Source organism: Ochotona curzoniae, unplaced genomic scaffold (genome assembly GCF_017591425.1).
Source record: "Ochotona curzoniae isolate NIBS_2020 unplaced genomic scaffold, NIBS_Ocur_1.0 contig_2692, whole genome shotgun sequence".
Lineage (NCBI taxonomy): Eukaryota > Metazoa > Chordata > Mammalia > Lagomorpha > Ochotonidae > Ochotona > Ochotona curzoniae.
The window spans coordinates 20,258,948-20,277,453 of record NW_024465556.1 but is presented as its reverse complement, the minus strand read 5'-3'; the positions used below and the strand labels follow the sequence as shown (position 1 = coordinate 20,277,453).

The 18,506-nt window shown below is 43.9% G+C and overlaps 1 protein-coding gene across 26 annotated transcripts in view; it reads left to right on the top strand.

The window, feature by feature from the left end:
* The window catches only part of KCNMA1 (potassium calcium-activated channel subfamily M alpha 1), a 664,040-nt gene that overhangs the window by 570,215 nt on the left and 75,319 nt on the right, over positions 1-18,506 (top strand). For all 26 annotated transcript variants that reach the window (XM_040976116.1, XM_040976108.1, XM_040976123.1 and 23 more), the window contains one exon: positions 3,834-3,927. In XM_040976116.1, the coding sequence (XP_040832050.1) occupies positions 3,834-3,927 (94 nt within the window). The remainder of the gene's footprint in view (positions 1-3,833; positions 3,928-18,506) is intronic.

Below are 18,506 nucleotides of genomic sequence, written 5' to 3'. Positions count from 1 at the left end.
GTCCATAATGTGTAGGTACTGGGTTCTTCAGGAAGGCTCAGAATTGCAGTTGCTGCCCCATTTCACTTCAAGGACCCATAAAGAGGCATTAGTGAACCCTGACATGGTATTTGCAACCTGGCTAGGGGGATAAAAGAAGATATTTCTTTACCAAAATCTAGTAAAATATATGACCATTTTGAAGTAAACCCAGACTTCTGGCCAGTGTTTCTGGAAGACATTGCCGAGCCTCGTGCTGGAAAACAGAATGCTGATGAAAAGTGGAGTAAAATGTTGTTACAGATGTTCAACTCTGCATTAAGGCTGTTGGAATTACCACCACATCTTAAATCAATTCCCAGAACATTGTCTGGAGGTTATGTCATTGAAATAATGAATCCTCTTTAGTCAAGTATAAGCAAACATGTTAAAACATCATTGTAACTTTAAATTAAACTCCAGCGCAAACCAGGGGATCTGAAGCCTCATTAGACTTGCCTGACATTTTGCTAGTGCTGAGTCTTCCCAAATTGTAAAACTGTTAGATTCAGTGCCTATTAGACAAGGGAGCGCTGGGAAGTTACAACAGCACATTAAGTGTTATACTTAGGGATGTGCAAAAACAAGCCCTTGAATTTTACGAGTACTTGGAGACTAGAAGGAGTTCAGCTCCTATAAAAATTCCGCGATAGATTCCTAGCTTGTTTGTGTTTTAAAGAAGCTGGTAAGTCAAGTTTCTTTAAAGGATCGTATCTCCATGTGGCTTCCACAGCACGAAGGCAAATGAAAACACTAGAGATAGAGGTGTGTGGCAATTAGCAGAAGAGTAGCTTAAATATGAGCCTGTCAGTAAGCATTGTCATGAGGTAGGGGCCCATTACTTAAACTCATTCATCTTGCAGGAATGTAGGTAAATTGAAATCTCCCTTTTAATTCTCTTTTTATTCCCCTTGTGGAGTCACAGAAGCCATGAGATGGAAATTATATTTTATAGTTTGAAAGTTTTTCCTAGATCTGCTTTCTTTAAGTAGGCAGAAATGGATGGGATCCATATAAAGGCTAATAATTAAATATGGTTTATATCCTACTTAGGAGGAAGAAATTATCGCTGCTTCTCTTGTGGGACCTCAGCCATATGTAATGGTCTCTGTTACATGATGTTCACGTATTTATGCTGGAGATATCTCCCCAGCCCCCCCACCCCCTCACACATCTCTTCAGGGAACAGATCTATGTTTGCAAGCCACAAGTGCAGGAGCAATCCTTTGAACACAAGCTTCATTTAAGAGAACAAATCCCAGTTTAAATGCAGTATGATTATGATGGATGATCTTTCTGAGTTGCAGTGAAAACAGAGTTTCCTTGCATAGAAGGAGGCAGAACTTTGCCACTAAAATGAGCTGTCCCTGGAGCCGGCTAACATGTATTAACTTGCCAGTCTTCCATCTGAAGATCAGGGATGGGAACAGCAAGTGACCATGTGTGGAGCTAACAGATCTTTAACCAACAAAGCGTACTGAGTGTAGATCCAGGACAGAGAAGGATAAATAAGCCCAAACCTTCCAGCAGGAATTCCAGTAAAGGTGACTTTTGTTCAGGTCTTGACTTGTATAATACACTCATTGTGTCACTGGGTATAACCACTGATAATATGGTGGGCTTGCATAGACCAGGTTAAATAAAAAGACCTTTTTGGGTATTGCAGTAAAACCTCTAGAAGACATGTGAAAGAAGAGCAGCAGCATCCCCACTAGATCAATTTGTGTACACAGTAACACACACACACAAAGACTTCATTCTTCCCAGCTTGCTCCGCAGCTAATCTAGGTCATCCTAGATTACAACAGTTGCAAGTGAAAAAGTGACCTTGTATTATGGGGGTAGTCATTGCAGGGATTTCTATTCCATCCATGATGGGAAACATGTAAAAATATACTTGTGCACACATACCACACACACAATTTCTATCCTGTAATTGCCTTGAATGCGCAGATCCCTATCCCGTGAAAGGAAGATGGATTCAGGTCAAGCTCCGAGTGCCTGCATGTTTGCCGAGAGATGCATATCAACTCCAAGTGATTTTTTTTCAATACCATTTATGTAGCTTGTATTTATTTCCTTTAATCTTTTAAGTGCTGTTTAGTCTCTGTGTGATTTGCTGTGGATACTCATTTCTGATAAGATGCGATATCCTCCCAGCCACGCAGGCCCTGCCTGGAGCACTGAGTGACTGATACGGCCGGCCGCAGCCTGGGGCAGGGGCAGCAGAGGGAGCATGTGGTGGGGTGAGTGGGCTGTGAGCATTTGCAGGTGCTTTCATCCCTCATTCCTTTCAGTATCATTCTCACCTCGCACCCTTCCCTTGCTCCTTTGGTGTCAGACAATCCGGGACAACCCAGCACAGAGGGTAGAATATAAGAGCACAAAAAAAAAGGGTTTGGCTGGTCAGTGGATTATTGTAATCCATTTGGAGCCATGTACCATAACCTGCTAAATTTATTTGGGGTTTTCAGGGAAGGACCACGTAATGCATGCTGTGGTATAGGTCTTCCTGGATAGCGTCACATAGCTGATACGGTATTTCCCCTCCTCTCTAAGATGCACACACTGTTAACATATTTCAGGCTTCTTTCACCGTGGTTACTGCTAACGTTTCTCTTAGTTTCAAGGTAACTGCCGTGCGTTCTGAGTTTCAGGGGTGCTACCTCCTAGTCTGTGTTTCAGTCAACTCTAGGAATATGAAGAGCTTATTCTTCCTTCTTGACGTTGCAGCATTAGCCTGACTTGTGGGGGGTGGGGAGAGGAGCACTAGAAGCTTGTTGCTGATGCCCTCAGGTGATGGGCTGGGTGTGCATCTGCTAATTATTGAACAGCGCGATCCTAAAAAGAAGCATGATGCAGGCTACTACATCCAGAAAGCTTTTTAGTGGGTGTCTCCAGGCAAGAGTGGTAGAGAGTGCTGTGCTGTCGATGAGTGACGCTTCGCATCGCTTAGCCATCTGTGTGGTTTAGCTATTTGGAAAACAGCCTTTGGTTTCCGATCTCCTATGCTGCCCTCCACTACGTTTCCAGAGATAGCATTCAATGGCAATCTCTTCCTCTACTCTGTGGCTTCTCTCCAGCCCGGCTCACCAGCCTTGCCAGCCCCAGTCCTACTGTCTTCAGGAATTCAGTAAGGATCCCATTTGCACAGCCCCAAGTACCCTCCGTTTTGGCACTTGAAGGGATGAGAGCAGAGTTGGGCCAAGGATTCTGGCACTAGCTTGCACCAGTGTTCCCAGTCCAGACTGATGGAAACATTGGCTGTGAAGATGCTGAATCCTTGCCTGTCTTCAAGGCTCTTTCTCTGGTGTGCAAGGGATCAGGAGCCTGTTAAGCTGCTTCATTTGGAAAAGCAGCAGGACACCAGTGATGATGCTGCTGTGTCTTGGACAGCTCTAGTTCTGATTTTGGTTATGAGAAAACTCATTCAGTGAGCCAGCTCAATCAAGTAACCAAAATTAAATTAATTTGCAGAATCTCAATAGCTTGCTCACTATATATATCTATATATATCACAATATATAGATCACAATTTCTCTTTCTCCCTCATGGCAGGGTGTTGACAAACTGTTGTAGTCTGTTTGAAGTGCATGTTCAAAGGCTGGTGTGGAAAGGAACACCTCCCCCACACCACCCCTAAACTGGCCTCCTTGACTAACTCACTCATTTGGTCTTTGCCATTGGGTCTAAAAGGCAGCCATGACTTCCTAGCGTGTGACTGAGCCTTGAGTGTGTGTCCTTTGATATCTTGCCTGTATTTCACCGTCTGCCCTCACGCTGTTCCTAATCTTATGAGCTACCTGTATTTCCAGTTGAAGATGAGCAGCCGTCAACACTATCACCCAAAAAAAAGCAACGGAATGGAGGCATGCGGAACTCACCCAACTCCTCCCCGAAGCTGATGAGGTAAGGACAGGGCCGCCCGTGCCCCTTTCTCGTTCTCTCTCGCTCTCTCTAGATCCTTCTGCGCTCACAGGCCCCTCCCCACCCTGCCCTGGCCTACAGCCTCCCTCACCCAGCAAGGGTGGGCTAAAAGGGTGTGGGGGGGAGGGGAGTGCGATGCTTCAGATGGCTTCTTAAAGGCTGGAGTATTTACTCTGTCAGCTTGTCAGCAGTTAATGATAGAGCTGAAAAAATTCTGTCATGAAAAACAGTTTGAAAAGCTGTTTGAAAAATACATAGGCTTTAAAGTCTTAGCTGTCACCATGTCCTGTCTGTGTGTAGTTCCTAAACAGCAGTGGCACTAATGACGGCGGCAGCCAATCCGAGCAGCCCGCGAGCTAGGATTGCCTGCGGCAAGTCTCTTTCTGCCGGAGCCCCTCGGAGGACTGTTTTCTGTACTTAAGGCCATATGTGAGATGTATCATCACAATCAAAAATGAACCTGAAGATTACCTTCCTTTTATCCTGTCCATTGAAATCAAATTTCTGTTAATTGATTTTGACCCATAAAAAAAATGTCTAATAATCTGTGGACTTGCCAAAGCAAAGTTCAGAAGTAATCCTGTTCTGCTCAGGCTAAAAGCAATATTAATTATGGAATACAATGTGTTCCCTCACTTCTTTCTTCCTCGTTTCCTTCTGTCTCTTTCACTCCCTTCTCCTTCTCTTCTTTTCTTCTTCCCCTGGGTTCCTTTCTTCCGCCCTCCCCTGCCCCCACCATCCTCTCCCCGCCCACCCTTCCTCCCTTGCTCCCACCCTCCATCTCTTCCTCCTTCCCTTGGTTTCCTCTCTCCCTCTCTTCCTTCCCTTAATTCCTTTCTCTGTCCCTGCTTTACCCCCACCTCTTCCTCTAAGAAATGTCAGATTTCAGTGGGGTCCTCTCTACAAACTCCTTTGACTGAGCTCCCCCACCTTACCTCCCCGTTTCATCTTCCAACCGTCCAAGTGTTGTTTCTTCTGACAACCTAACTTATGCCTTGGTGAGACAGGACTGCTTCTGAATCTACCCGCCCTGGAGGATTCCTGCCATCTTGCTGGGACTCCCTCTCTCAGTCACCCTTGGCCACCTCCTTCTGCTTGATAGCTGAAAGAAAACAAGGCTGATTTCCGTTTCCTCCTTTTCCATGGCATATGCACCTGCCTGCTTGTCTGGCTTTCCAGGACCTAGGCAAGGACAGTCCCTCCTTCACATGCCAGTGGATGGGGGCTCAGTGTGAGACTCACCCAGCCCTGTCTGCTTGGGCATTAACCATCCATTCCTATTTAATGTTTGCTTAAAAGTTCTTTGCCTTCCCCTGTGCTCAGCCTTGCCTGGGTGCCACTGATTTACATGCTTGTTTACAGTTTATGAGGAAGAATAAAACGCACCAACTGCCAAGCTTCTCATTTTTATGACGCCAGTTGTCATGCTAGCATTCATTTCCTATTGACTCACCTTTAGGTAATCGCCTTATCTAATGCTAATAGTGTTCTCCATTTAAAGTAGAGGAGAGAGAGAGAGGCCTGGGCACTTTCCTTAGCCTAAATTTAGAGAAGCAAATAAATAAATAAAGAGAAGTCTGAAAAACCTGAGCCCTTTGGAGCCAAATTCCCTGTCCCTGTTTGCTATGTAAAGTATGGCTCATTTCTTTGATCTCGAGTAATAATAATTCTGAGGAGTTACACTGTTTTCATATGCTTCAAAGCTGTGTCAAAGTTTTGCTGCTTAAGGGTACTTCTTTATTCTGTTGGCTCTTGGGTACCAGGATGACAGGTCTGCTGTATGAGGTGGAGGCTTTTTTAAGTCGTAGCCTTCAGCAAAACATCAAATTACCAAATTCAGGCTAACATACTTCTACACAAATGCCTTTTCCTGTAGATATATTATACCATATATATTAACTACTTTAGTGTTACATGCTACATTTTATGTGCAATAGAAAGTGATGGTTTGAGGTAGCCTTGGGGGACTTTTTTTTTTTTGTCCACAAGCAGAAAAAGCTAGTGTATACCGTATCAAGTATGGTTTTTACAAGGACTTTCTGCCTGAAGGCCTTTGTAAATAAGTAATGATCAACAGATTGGCTGTGGGTTTTTGAAAAGCATGCCTATGTCAGTTTGCATGATGGGGGAGAATTTTCAAAGTGGATCTTGCTTTCATTGCAAGTCGGAGAGGGGCTGAGGGAACCAGTCATCCTGGGCTGGAGCTGTCTGCTCCGTGGTGCATCAGAATTGCTAAAACATGGGTCAGGTACTGAGCTGGCGCTTGCCAAGCTCCAGAACTCTAGCTTTGTGGGCTGGTAACTTTGGGCTGCCATCGCAGCCCTGGTGGCTATTGTCGGGTTGGTCCACCTGGCCAGCCCACAGTGATCTCCATCACAGCTCCCCTGGTATGGACCATTTTGGGACAAGTCACAAAGTCAGGATGCTCCTCCTTCGCCTTGGCTTCCTGTGTCCTGGGCACACTGCCTCCTCTGATGGAGCCTTGCTGGACCCCCCTCTCCCTTTTCCTTTCCAATTTATGAATGATGGGACCCAACCAAGACTTTTGAGCTAGTGTTGGAGGATCCTGCCTTGGCCAGGAGGCAGCTGGGCCCTGTTTTAGCTAGATCCTGGTTGTTGATTGGCAGGGAGCAAAAGGGCTCACCAGCTCCTATGACTTTTTCTAATTCCCCTACCTCCTCCAAAACCCCCTCTATGCCTCTCTATTCTATTGAAGATAGGACTCCCAGGCCCTATTCCTTACAACCCAAAAAATCCATAAAGGAAGCTAATGACTTATTTGAAGAGGGTTTTTCACCACAGGTTTGTGGCTTGCTGTTTGAGCAGAATCAATCATTCTGAATGCAGGCAGGTTTTAGTGGCCTGTGGACGGTGATAGCGATAGCTTCAAGAGAAACTCCGGAGCCCGGCCTGGGCTAGGATGGGCTCTAATTTACCACTGTGTCTTCTGCAGATAAAAGCAGGGTCCTGTGTGAGGATTTCTTCCACATCATCTCTCGGCAGGAAATGCCAGGGGGACCCTCCACTAATGGTCCCTGTCTCCCCTTTGCTCTGGTTCCGGGCTGGCCCTGTTGTTTAAGTGTCGCTCAGCTCTCTGTGTGATCATCCGGTGAATAGCCTCGTTTATTGTGTCTGGATCCTGAGGTAGCATGTTTCATAGTCAGCCTGACAGTAAACAGCCCTTGCTGGCTGACTGAGCCAAGGTGAATGTCTGTGTGCCAAGCCAGGGGCATGCTTCCTGTGACAGATGGCCTTCTTACTGGACACTCAGCCAGATGGGCAGAGCCATGGAGCATCCCAAGGGCTTTCCTCCATCTGCCTTGGTGATATCTTCACCTGGAATGATTTGGGGAGTCCTTGTGGATTTTCACTAAAACCATCAAGAGCCTTGTAATGGCTTGGGTAGAGTTTGAGTACCCCCACTCCAGACTGGGTGCCTTGAATTATTGAATGCCCGTGTAGAGGTGGGAAGCTACACCCAACCATGATGTTGCTTAGAGGTGAGGCCTGTGGGAAGTGAGATGGATTCATGTCATTGGGAGTGGAGCCTCCACGATTGAATTCTGGTGGCTTTATAAGAGGAAAGCTCAGAAGATATCCCCACACTCTCTATCTTGTGGCATGTTCACTCTCAGAGCTCCTGCCTCTGTCTCACCCTATCCAGAAGGTCACTGGGTAACAGGACTTGTATCTTCAGAACCATGAGCCACGACACCCCCGGTTTTCTTTCTGAAATAGCCTGCCGCAGGCATTTCACCAGGATGAAAATGAACTCATGCAAGCCTGTTGCCTGGTTCTCCCTGTTGAGTGAGTTTGATGCTTTATCAGGATAAGCACATCCTGCTTCAGCTGCAAAGCCCTGGAAATGAAAGCTCTCTAGAAAAAATAAAGCACAGCAGGAGACTGATTTTAAATGAAAGATTTATTTACTTATTTGAAAGGCAGAGTGACAGAGGCAGAGAGAGAGGCAAAGAAGGAAATGTAGATGTGGTAGCTGCTAACTGACTCTCACAAGTGTCTTCAACAGCTGGTACCAGAACCTTCATCTGGGTAGCCCATGTGGATGACAGTTTGCAGTGGCTTTCCAGAATCATGAGTATGGAGGTGGGTTAGAAGCAGAGGAGCCAGAACTTGAATCGGCACCCTGATGCAAGTGTCTCCAACCCGCTGTACCTCAGAGCTGGCCATCACTCAGTATGATCTTAGCCAGCACTGATGCACCTGCTTTCAGATCAGTGATTATATTCATTTCATTTCATGGCCACTTTCAAGAAGCTGTCATCACAAAGGCTTTCTACATGAGAATATGTTTCCTCTGGGCAGGTAGTAAAGATTTCTTGCCTGAACTCTCATGTTCTGTCTTCACATGGAACCCCAGATATTGTGCCCTTCGGCTGCCACCACTACCTTTATTATTATTATTATTATTATTATTATTATTATTATTTTTGACTAATGACCACTCCATCAATGTTTAGTGAGAGCTGACTGTGTTCAAGGTTTAGTGGAAGGCCTTTGAGAGATCATAAGTAAGATGGCTTAGATAAGATCTCTATAATGCTTGGGATTTAGTATGGGGGACAGACAAGGATGTACAATTGTCTGTCCATATGCATGGATTCCCACCTTTAATCAACCAAACTGTAGATCAAAAATATCTTTCAAAAATATGTCTCTACCAAACATCTGCAAACTTGTTTTCTCATCATTTTCCCTAAATCCAGCACTATGGCAGACTACTTCTGTAGTATTTACACTGTAGGTTTTACTCATTACAGGTAACTTACAGGTGAAATACAGTATATGGGAGAATAGCTGTAGGTTATACACAAATGTTGATACATTAGGGGAGTTTATGAAACCAAAGCTCTATAATACTGTCTATATAGACAGTAGAGTAAGAATGGCTAGGAGATTCTACTTTAGCATGGGTTATAAGAACAGAAAGAGCTCTTTACCTCTGGTTTGGGGGCTGAGCCTGGAATAGGGGATCTCCTTTAACCCGGCCCTGTATGATGAGATTTCTTTGCTGATAGGTAGTGTGACCTACTCTTGTGCTCTGTTTACCAGTTGCCTGGTGTCATTCTAAGAGTGTCACATGCCTGTGAACTCACAGACAGCTAACTCCCAGTCTTGCCCCATTTCACAGCTGGGAAAGCTGAGGCACAGGGGTGTTGAGTTTGGTCAATCTCATTCAGTCTTACCCAATTAGGAAGACAGAAGAAACAGGGAAAAGATCTTTGGCCTGGTATCATTGATGTTGAAAATGTGAGTGCATTGTTATGCCCAGTCATGTCATAGACAGTGGGGACCCTTTGCAGGCATCAGAGGAAGTGGTGCCCTAGCATGTGGTTAGGGAGGATCCTTGTTTCAGAATAAGGAAAGGTGTGGAAGTTCTATTAGGGCCTTTTGAATGCTGTTAACACTGAAGGGTAGAAGAGAAGGACCACTCAGCCCCAGCCTTTGCCAGGCTTCCTTGTGTGCTGAAGTGGTTCAAGGACTGCTATGGAGGAGGGTACCAGGTGTGAGAGAGGCAGTTTCTCCAGAGGGACACTCAGCCATTCTGCCACCAGTCCTGAGACTTGCAATAAGGTGGAGTAGCACAGACATGAGGATTTATGTAGGATGTGTCAGGCACGTAATTTGTGCCAATAGGAACCCCTTAACTGGCCTAGCAAGGATAATTGATAACAACTCAAATAGAGAAATTGAACACAATGAAGAGAGCTTCATGTTCTGACTCCTAGGAAGTATTAGACATTAGTTTTCTGAAGGGAAGGGAAGATATGATTGGACAAAAGCAAATTATCCTCTTAGGCATCGTTGGGTCATTAAGTGAAATAAACTCATCTGCTTATGATGCATCCCTTTCTTGGAGTCTTTTTGTATAGGATGTCCTGCATCAGAGTCTGCCAGTGTGACAGGTCCTAGTATAGAAAATGGCAAAATGGCCTGAGCCAAGTCAGGGTTGAGGACAGAATGTCACCTTCACAATTTCTTTCGTGGGCAGAATGAAAAAGGAAGGCAAGACAGCTTAGCTAAGTAAATTCACCTCGTAATGCACAGACTAATAGCATTTGACAGGCCCTCATAGGAGTGAAGAAGAAAGAAATAGTGGGTGTCATGATTCCAAGGCTGGGGTGGACTTGACACAGCTCCTTGGACAAGTTCATAATCAGCAGAGGGTCATTATCCTGTCCTCTTGTTTTGTGAGCCTCTTGTACAGTCACCTCCTGGACTGAAGAACATGTCAGTTCTTCAAGCCTGTCCCCCCAAACACAGAGACAGTCATTTCCTTCTTCCTCAGAGGCTGGTGGCTGCCTAACCAGAGGTGACAGTTTAGACTGCAACAAGAAACAAACATGCAAACAGCAGATACAGAGGAGCAGGAAAGGACCTGAATTTTGCCAAGGTGACTCCAGAACCGGTCATCAGGTGGGAGATGGGGGCAGAGTAGTGGGCAGCTGTGTCGCAGTGGGCAGTGTTGGTCAGCACAAGGGTAGAAGCAAGTGTTCAAGGATGATTTGAGGCAGGAGCCAGAATCCAGAAGTCAGGATTCTTGGGAAGCAGCAGGTTCTGATTCACGTGGAAGTCAGACAGCCAGTTGGATTTAGTGAAGAACACTCAAATGTAAGACCTTTGAAGGAGTCCCTCTGACACCCCGTTTAGTTTCCTGTGTGTGACCCACCTGTACGGCCTGACACTTGTAGGTGTCAGTTTAATTTTTCCAGCATGGAAGAAGGGGTGGGAGAAGGAGGGTTGAACGGTGCCTTATGAGTATTAGTTTTGTACTTTACAGTTTGTAGTGCTCGCATTTCATGTTCTCATGTATGTTTATTTTCTGATTGGCTCATAGAACTCGGCAGGAGAGTGATTCTCATTGCACCTAGGCTAAGAATTCTCGCTGAGAGCTGACACAATCCAACAGGTCCCAGAGACTTGGGATAGGCAACTTGGAAATACCTTTGTCATCACTCTTGTAGTCCTTTGTTTGAATAGTAAAGCAAGGACTAGGGTGAGTCATTTGTTTGAATAGTAAGCCAAGGACTAGGGTGAGGCAAGTGGTATAAGTGAGGTTCCTACTCATGGTTTACACCCAGGGTACCTGACTTTCTTCAATACAGCCCGCACTTATTGAGTGCACATATGATCTTCCAGTCTGGGTGGTGCTGACAGTGATAACTTTGCCACACAGGTGCTCCTTTTGGATAGCAAGGTATAGTGGTAGCTCACTAACTACAGCCTGTGTCTGAGGCTGTTCCCAGAGGGCTTTGTTAAAACCTAACTTGCTGGGCCATACTGTGCCATATATGATTCAGTAGATCAGAACTGACATTTTCTATCAAGTTCCCTGTTGATCCAGATGCAGCTGGAGGTGGGCACTGCATACTTTGAGAACAACCACTTTTAAGAGAGAAACATGAAAGATATAGGTACACCTTCATCCCCCTTCATTAAGTGTTCAGACTTAGCACCAGCATACTAAATAGCTGCTTTGTTAAAATCATCTGTCTTGACCACTGTCAGCATCACCCCTGAGTCTTTCCTAATGATGAGTTCCAGCAGTTAACTACTTGCAAACTTCAGGCAGCCTTCCCTGATTAGAGACAAATTGTAATGTCTCTCTTACAATCCCTGTGCTCTTTTAATAACTATGTTCTAATTTGTGTAAATACTCCATTAGTGAAAACCAGTGCAAGAGCCTAAAACACATGTTTGCAAGACATCAAAATGAATGGGTTGTCAGTGGGCACATATTCTGGTGTCTATAAAAGGTCTGGTGAGTTTCTGTTGACTCTGTCAAGAGTGTTCAGAGACCAGACATGATAACCTTTTTCATTAGCTTGCTTGTTTATGGAGTGTCTTCCACTGGGTTCTGGAAATCCAAGGAGGAGTAAACTAGAAGCTCACCATATTCAGATCATTTATTGATCTTACAAAATTATCAACTTAAAAACTAGCATTCTGTGGATTTATTGAATTTTGAGTCCCATCTGTGATTGCCTTGGCAGGGTCAAACCAAATGATTTTGCAAGCCTTATGGGCCGTTAAACTAGGTGTTCACCATCATTGGACTAGATGAAAAAGACATGCACATTGTTATCTCTGAAGGGTTATCTTACCCTTGTGTAGGTGCAGTTACACACGTGGTGCTGGTTGATTAAGATGGCATCCTGAGGAATGTTTTATCCTATCAGTGAAGTCTGAGAAATGCTCAGTTATCCTGAGATGGTGACCACCCAATTAAGTTGGCATGCCATCTGGGTGGAAGGCTTGTGGAGGGTTGGGAAATTCATCTATATTCTTACCAAACCTGCACTTTCCCAGGATTGGCCTTAAGCTAGGTGTGTGCTCACGGTGACAAGCAAAACCTTAGCACAGAATGAGACATAGTTCCTGAAAAAGCTGAAAAAGTATGCACTTCTCATACACTTTGCGTACTTTCGTCTTTCTTAACTGGGGTTGGATGGTTACTTGCATTTCAATGTACTTTTCTGAAGTCCAATGCTGAACCCAGTGCCACAGAACATACTGAGATTTTCTGTGTTGTGCCACAAGGGGAAATGTGTTCTTTAAAGTGTGATACAGCAGCAGGTTTGCTGGGAAGGGGATTTGTGGTTTAGCTTTAGGCTGTTGTTTTCAAGGCAAGCTTTGTGTGCTTCTGCTGTAGCAGGGCATTTAGCTCACTTCCTGAGATTAATTGATGGCAAGTGGCAGTCCTGGCTCTGCAAACCCCCAAACAGAGATCTTTGAATCTTTATTTGAAGTCAGACATGCTTAATTTCTAGCTGTGGGTGTTGGAGGTGTAAGCTGAGATGCAAAGGAGCATAGCTGTGAAAAATTTACTGTCTGTTATAAAGGTAGGTGTCCCTAGACTTGAGCCTTCAGATATTTTGGGCATGACAACAGCTCCTAGCCTTAACTGATTATTGAGCCTCTCCATAGCATCCTATTGTGACAAGGGCTCATGGGAGATCTTCTACTAATGATTCATGCCAGTTGTGCCTGTGATACTGGGTTCTCTCTCCTTGCAGCTAAGAGTGCCATGGCATGGGGAACTCTGATGGAGAAGGAACAGGCAGCAGTGTAGGTTATGGCCCTAAAAGCACTGGTTTTCAGAGCGTTCCATTGAAAGCATTGCTGACCTTTTACTAGCAGGGCTGCCTCATCTGAATACCTCTCCATTGTGTTTCTTTTATGATTATTATTATTATTTCATTTTATGACAGTTTCATAGGTTCTAGGATTCCACCAATCCTTCCCCAAGCCCTCCCTCCATACTGAATTTCTTTATATTGTTATAGTAGTACAGTTCATAACCAGTCATGATTCATTCATTGCGGGCATGGACCATGCAGAGAGTCCAGCATCTTATTGTCCAAATAAATTCAACAGGTTCATTGGATGACCATCCTTGGTCTGAAAGTAGATCTGGCAAAATATCACCCCTCCAAAGAAAAGCTACTACACAACAACAGGAAGAAACATGAAAATTTACATCATGAAGTTAACTGACAAGGTATTGAGTGACCAATATGTTAGAAAATGCAGGTTCTTAACCACATCCTATAACTGCTTCATTGACATCTCAATTATAGTTTGTACACAACCAGCTGCTATAAACCTTAAAATGCTTATAGGGTATTCTCCAGCTGTCTCGTGTCTATTTTCATTTTTATGCTTAGCAGCTTATAGTATTCAAGCATGATTTTTGCTAAACTTCACAAATAGTCCAAACAGGCTTGTAACACTAACGAGTCATATGTTAACAATTGAGGAGCAGAACAGTTTTAGGAGGGGTGTCCAGAGAAATCTTCAACACCTTAGTGAGGAGTAACTGATCTTTGTGTCCTACCTAGTAAGGTATATTATAGTCCAAGCTGACTTTTTCCTGTCTGTTCTAAGCTTTCCTTATTGGTCTCTGTCGTCTACCTGATCTAATTTTTGGGGCTTTGGAGCAACCCTGATGGTCATTGCCAGAGAGGGAGCCGAAGCTGGAACTAAGTAAGGACCAGAGGAAGCTCTTCTCCTGAGTCCCAAAGGAAGTTTACTGTTCTGTTTCTGAGGACCGCTCAGGGCTCCAATTGACATTAGACCCTGTGAGGAAGGATCTGGACTTCTTCCATTCTTATCTGTACCCATGAGTTGATCATAATAGGGATTTTACACACTATATACAGTGATTGTGATGGATAAGTCATAAAACATAGGTCAAAACCCTTTATCAGGATTCAGATCATTTTGCCTGCCCACTGTAGTAGCAGCAGCAACAATAGTGGTTGTGGTTGTAACAATCATTCTAGCTATTGATTAGTAAACTTCAATTGCCTTTCCTGTATCCTTTCATAACCACCAGAACTACCGTATGAGTAGGTCATGAGTTAGCTCACAAGAGTGTTAATAATTTTGGCTAACATTCCTATAAGGGCCTGCTCTGTGGCAGGATTTATACTTTGGGTGTGACATGTCTTTAATCATGACATCTTCAAATTTATTCCATGGAGCAGTGATGATGATGAATATTTTACAGAGGAAGAACCTGTAGCGAGATACAAAGACACAACCTAACCAGTAGTGGGTAAGGCAAAGCTTAAAGATGGGCATGTTGGTTCTGAAACCAGTCTGCTTAACCTCCATATTAGATTATTACCTCGGGATGGCTGATTTCCTGTACTCAGTTACAGGAACTTCCACATGTCCCCTTTGAAGGTTAATTCTCTTACTCCTGCTAAAAGAATTGCCCTTCATTTTAAGGTTGGACTGTCATTGGTATTGAACCTCAAGTATAGGCATAAATTAAAAGACCAGAGAGAAATCACCACTTTTGCAGAACAAATCTAACTGTGGGTGGTGCTTCAGAGGATACTGGTCTGGGATCATTGAGGAAGCTACTATGTGTTTCTGCTATGTTTCCATTCATCCCTCAAGTGGAGTTTAGAAGGTCCCAGAAGTTCAACTAAAAGCATCCTCCTAGGGCTCTCTGATGTGCTGTGTCCTGGTTTCTTTTTCTTTATTATTATTTTTTTAATATTGAGTTGCTGGGAATGCTGCAACAAAGAACTACATATCCCATATCTTAAGTAATAGTAATTTATTTTCACACAGTTCTAGAGGCCAAAACTCCAAATTCAGAATCTCAACATGGCTGGTTCTTTCTGGGGGTTATTAGGGAAGGATCTGTTCTAGCTCTCGCTCCTTGATTTGTGGATCTCTATCTCCTCCCAGGTTCTTTAACATGGCCTTCTTTCTGTCTATGTCTGTGTAAAATCTCCAACTTTTATCAGTCCACCTCATTTTAACTTAGTTACCCCTTGAAAGATCACATCACAAAATCAGGTCCTGTTTTGAGGACTTCAACATGTAAATATTGATATAGCTGATATACATCATTATTTCTGTTGCTCTAAATTAAGGCGTGCCTTATGAAAAAAATGAGCTTTGAATTAACAATGATTCATATTAGGGGAACTGCGAATTACTTTGTGAGTATACAAAGTTATTTTGATACGAATGGCCACGTCCAAGTCATGGCCCTGGGTTCCAGCTAAGTGATCCTAGTTGGGTCTTCTGAGGATCATTGAAAATAGTTCTGGGCCTGGCGCGGTGGCGCAGTGGTTAAGGTCCTCGCCTTGCACCCCCGGGATCCCGCTTCCCTTCCAGCTCCCTGCCTGTGGCCCGGGAAAGCAGTCGAGGACGGCCCAAGGCTTTGGGACCCTGCACCCCTGTGGGAGACCCGGAAGAGGCTCCTGGCTTCAGATCGGCATAGTATCGGCCCCTTGAACTCACTTGGGGAGTGAATCATCGGACGGAAGATCTTCCTCTCTGTCTCTCCTCTCTGTATATCTGCCTTTCCAATAATAATAATAATAATAATAATAATAAAAGAAAATAGTTCTGCCTGTGATCATGTAAACTGAAAATGTTGGCACATCTTGTTGAGAGTGGTTCCTGTTGATCCTTTTTTGCGTGCCCAACAAGCCACCTCATCTCTCTGGGTCTCGGTCTCCCCATATCCTAGCAATCTTGGTTGGAGTGCTCAAACAGAAATGCTTAGATTTTTTCTTCCAGTAATACAAACTCTAAACGCCTGACTGTAATGGGAGCAGATTGTGTGGATAATTGGCTCTTCTGTCTCCGTCTCTGCTAGAGATCTCTCTGAAGCACAAGCCAAACCCAAGGCGACTGTCGTTACTACGGGAGGAACACAGTTGATAAACTTGTGCAGTCTGTCCCGAAGTAATCACAGACTCCATGTTTCTGAAATGAATCACATCCCAAACTTCTTCTCAGGTAGTGGAAACCAGTGGATGTAGCACAGAGCTGGTTTTTGATACCATTTTGAAGGTTCCAGCATCCTTCCAGCCACATATCTGCTCAATAACACACTGCTTCAAAGATCTTCCAGGCTCACTCAGCACTGATGGTAAAATCACTGTAGGGCCCCAGCTTTTCCAGAAAGCCTTTACCTTGGGAAGGAAATCATTTCATTTTTCGAGAGTTCTCCAATTTTTATAGTGTTCTTTGTTTTTGTAATGAGCATTTTCCCCCCTATCTGAACTCATACATCATGTCTATTCTGTCCACAGTGGAACATGCTGAATGCCCAGTTGAATCTATCTTCCATTTGTGATTACCAGTGCACACCTGGAGACTTATTGTAGATCTGGCTTGAGTTTTTTACATCTTAAGTGAGGTAGTTTCCAATGTGACATCGCTAACCATGCTCTAAGCTGCTATTGTTTGATTCATTCTATTGGGACCTCCTGTCTCTGAGGGGTTCCAACATGGCTAGTACCATGGAGCAACCCTAAAGTTTCAAGAGATTTCTCTTTACACTTCATGGCTTAGATCCAATCCCACCATCATTACTAAGCCATTCTTGATGGGATAGAGTCAAGCCATGAACACTTTATATTTTGTGGTGGTGTTATAAACCACCTTGTACCTTACTTTGCTTGTTCATGTACTGACATGTATTATGAATGTTGATTTACCTTTTCTTCTTTCTTTTGTTCCACTCTGACCTTCTCTCTGATGAGAGTCTGTGCTCATCATCACAATTCCTCCATTTCTGACTTACAGAGGATTTGTGTTTATTGATTGCTTCACTAATTCAAGATACTGAAGTTATAATCCTGGATACCATGGCTAGTCAGAAAAAGAAATGTGTTTGTGTAGGGAAATTGTTGATGTTCTTCAGATGAGACCATTTAGGGAAAATTTTGGGTATTTGATTTTCACATTTTCCAGGCCAGGCTGATTGGAAGGGCCTAGGGAGCATAGCCTGGCACACTATGGAGACTTCTTGGATACTGCTATATGTTTCAGTGCAAATCGGGACTGGTAGCTCTCGTTTCAAATTATGCCCACCTTCCCTAAACCCCCAGCCCAGGTAATGAAGCTTGACCTTAACTAGTTTATTTTTGTTTTGTTTTATTTTGCTTTTACTTCTCACCAAACAGTAAATGGTCAACAGACTTGCATATTTACTTCCATACAATGATGATTGCAGGCCATTGTTCCGAAGGAATAAAGCCTACCCAGACAGAACCAAATGTACCAAACCAACACCTTCTCCCTTTTCTCCAGGGTATGCATTTTCTAAAAGCAGTCCTCACCAGCTCACTGCATCCTTTGCTTGTTAGCAGATGGGGTGTTCATGTAGGCTTGGGTATTTCTTAAATCCTGAAGATACGAAGAGTAGATCTCAGATCTGGCAGAGATAATGCTTCCTCTCCATCTAATAAACAGGATGAGAGAAAACGCATTCATGTATCTTGAGGGAAAATTTAAAGATCTTTGTGCAGCTCAGATATGTTCTTCAAGGACTGGAAAGTATTCATATTATTCTTTTTCTCACACTTGTTCCCTTTGGTAGCTTTTGTCTATCGGCCCATCCCAGATATTAGGTTTCTATTAGAGAGTTTTCAAGGATTACAAAAATTACAAAAAGAAAACTCAAACTCAGATATTTCACTCACCTGGTAGATGACCAATTGTCAGCCACTGTCTTTTTCTTTGAGCATTCTTGGCCCCAGTTCAGTATTTGAAAGTTGGTCAGGTGTTTTGTAACACCTCGAGACCTCCCAACCACCCAGCTACTGAGATGCCAGCTCTGAGCTGGTGTGTGTTTTCCTTCTCAAATTAGGTGTGACAGTTTCTATTGTCATCTAGTGAGTGTGCTGAAGATAACTACAGTATGTCTCATGTGGTAGCCAACTGGCATTTAGTGTCACCTAAAAATTCTCCAGAATAACTAAGTGAAATGAGACTTTTTCCATCTTGTGAAAAGGGTGGCATAGTTTGCGGAAGAACATAGTAGATAACTAATAGCTGAATGTGTGGGGCCAGTGCTGAAGCAAAGTAGGTAAAGCTGTCATCTGCAGTGTGGGCATCCCACCGAGCACTGGTTAAGTCCCTGCTACTTCACTTCTGATTGAACGCCTCATTTAGAGCCTGGCAAAAGCAGCAGAAGATGTCCCGGGTTCTTGGGCCCTTACATCCACATGGGAGACCTGGAAGAAGTTCCTGACTCTTGACTTTGACCTGATCCAGCCCCA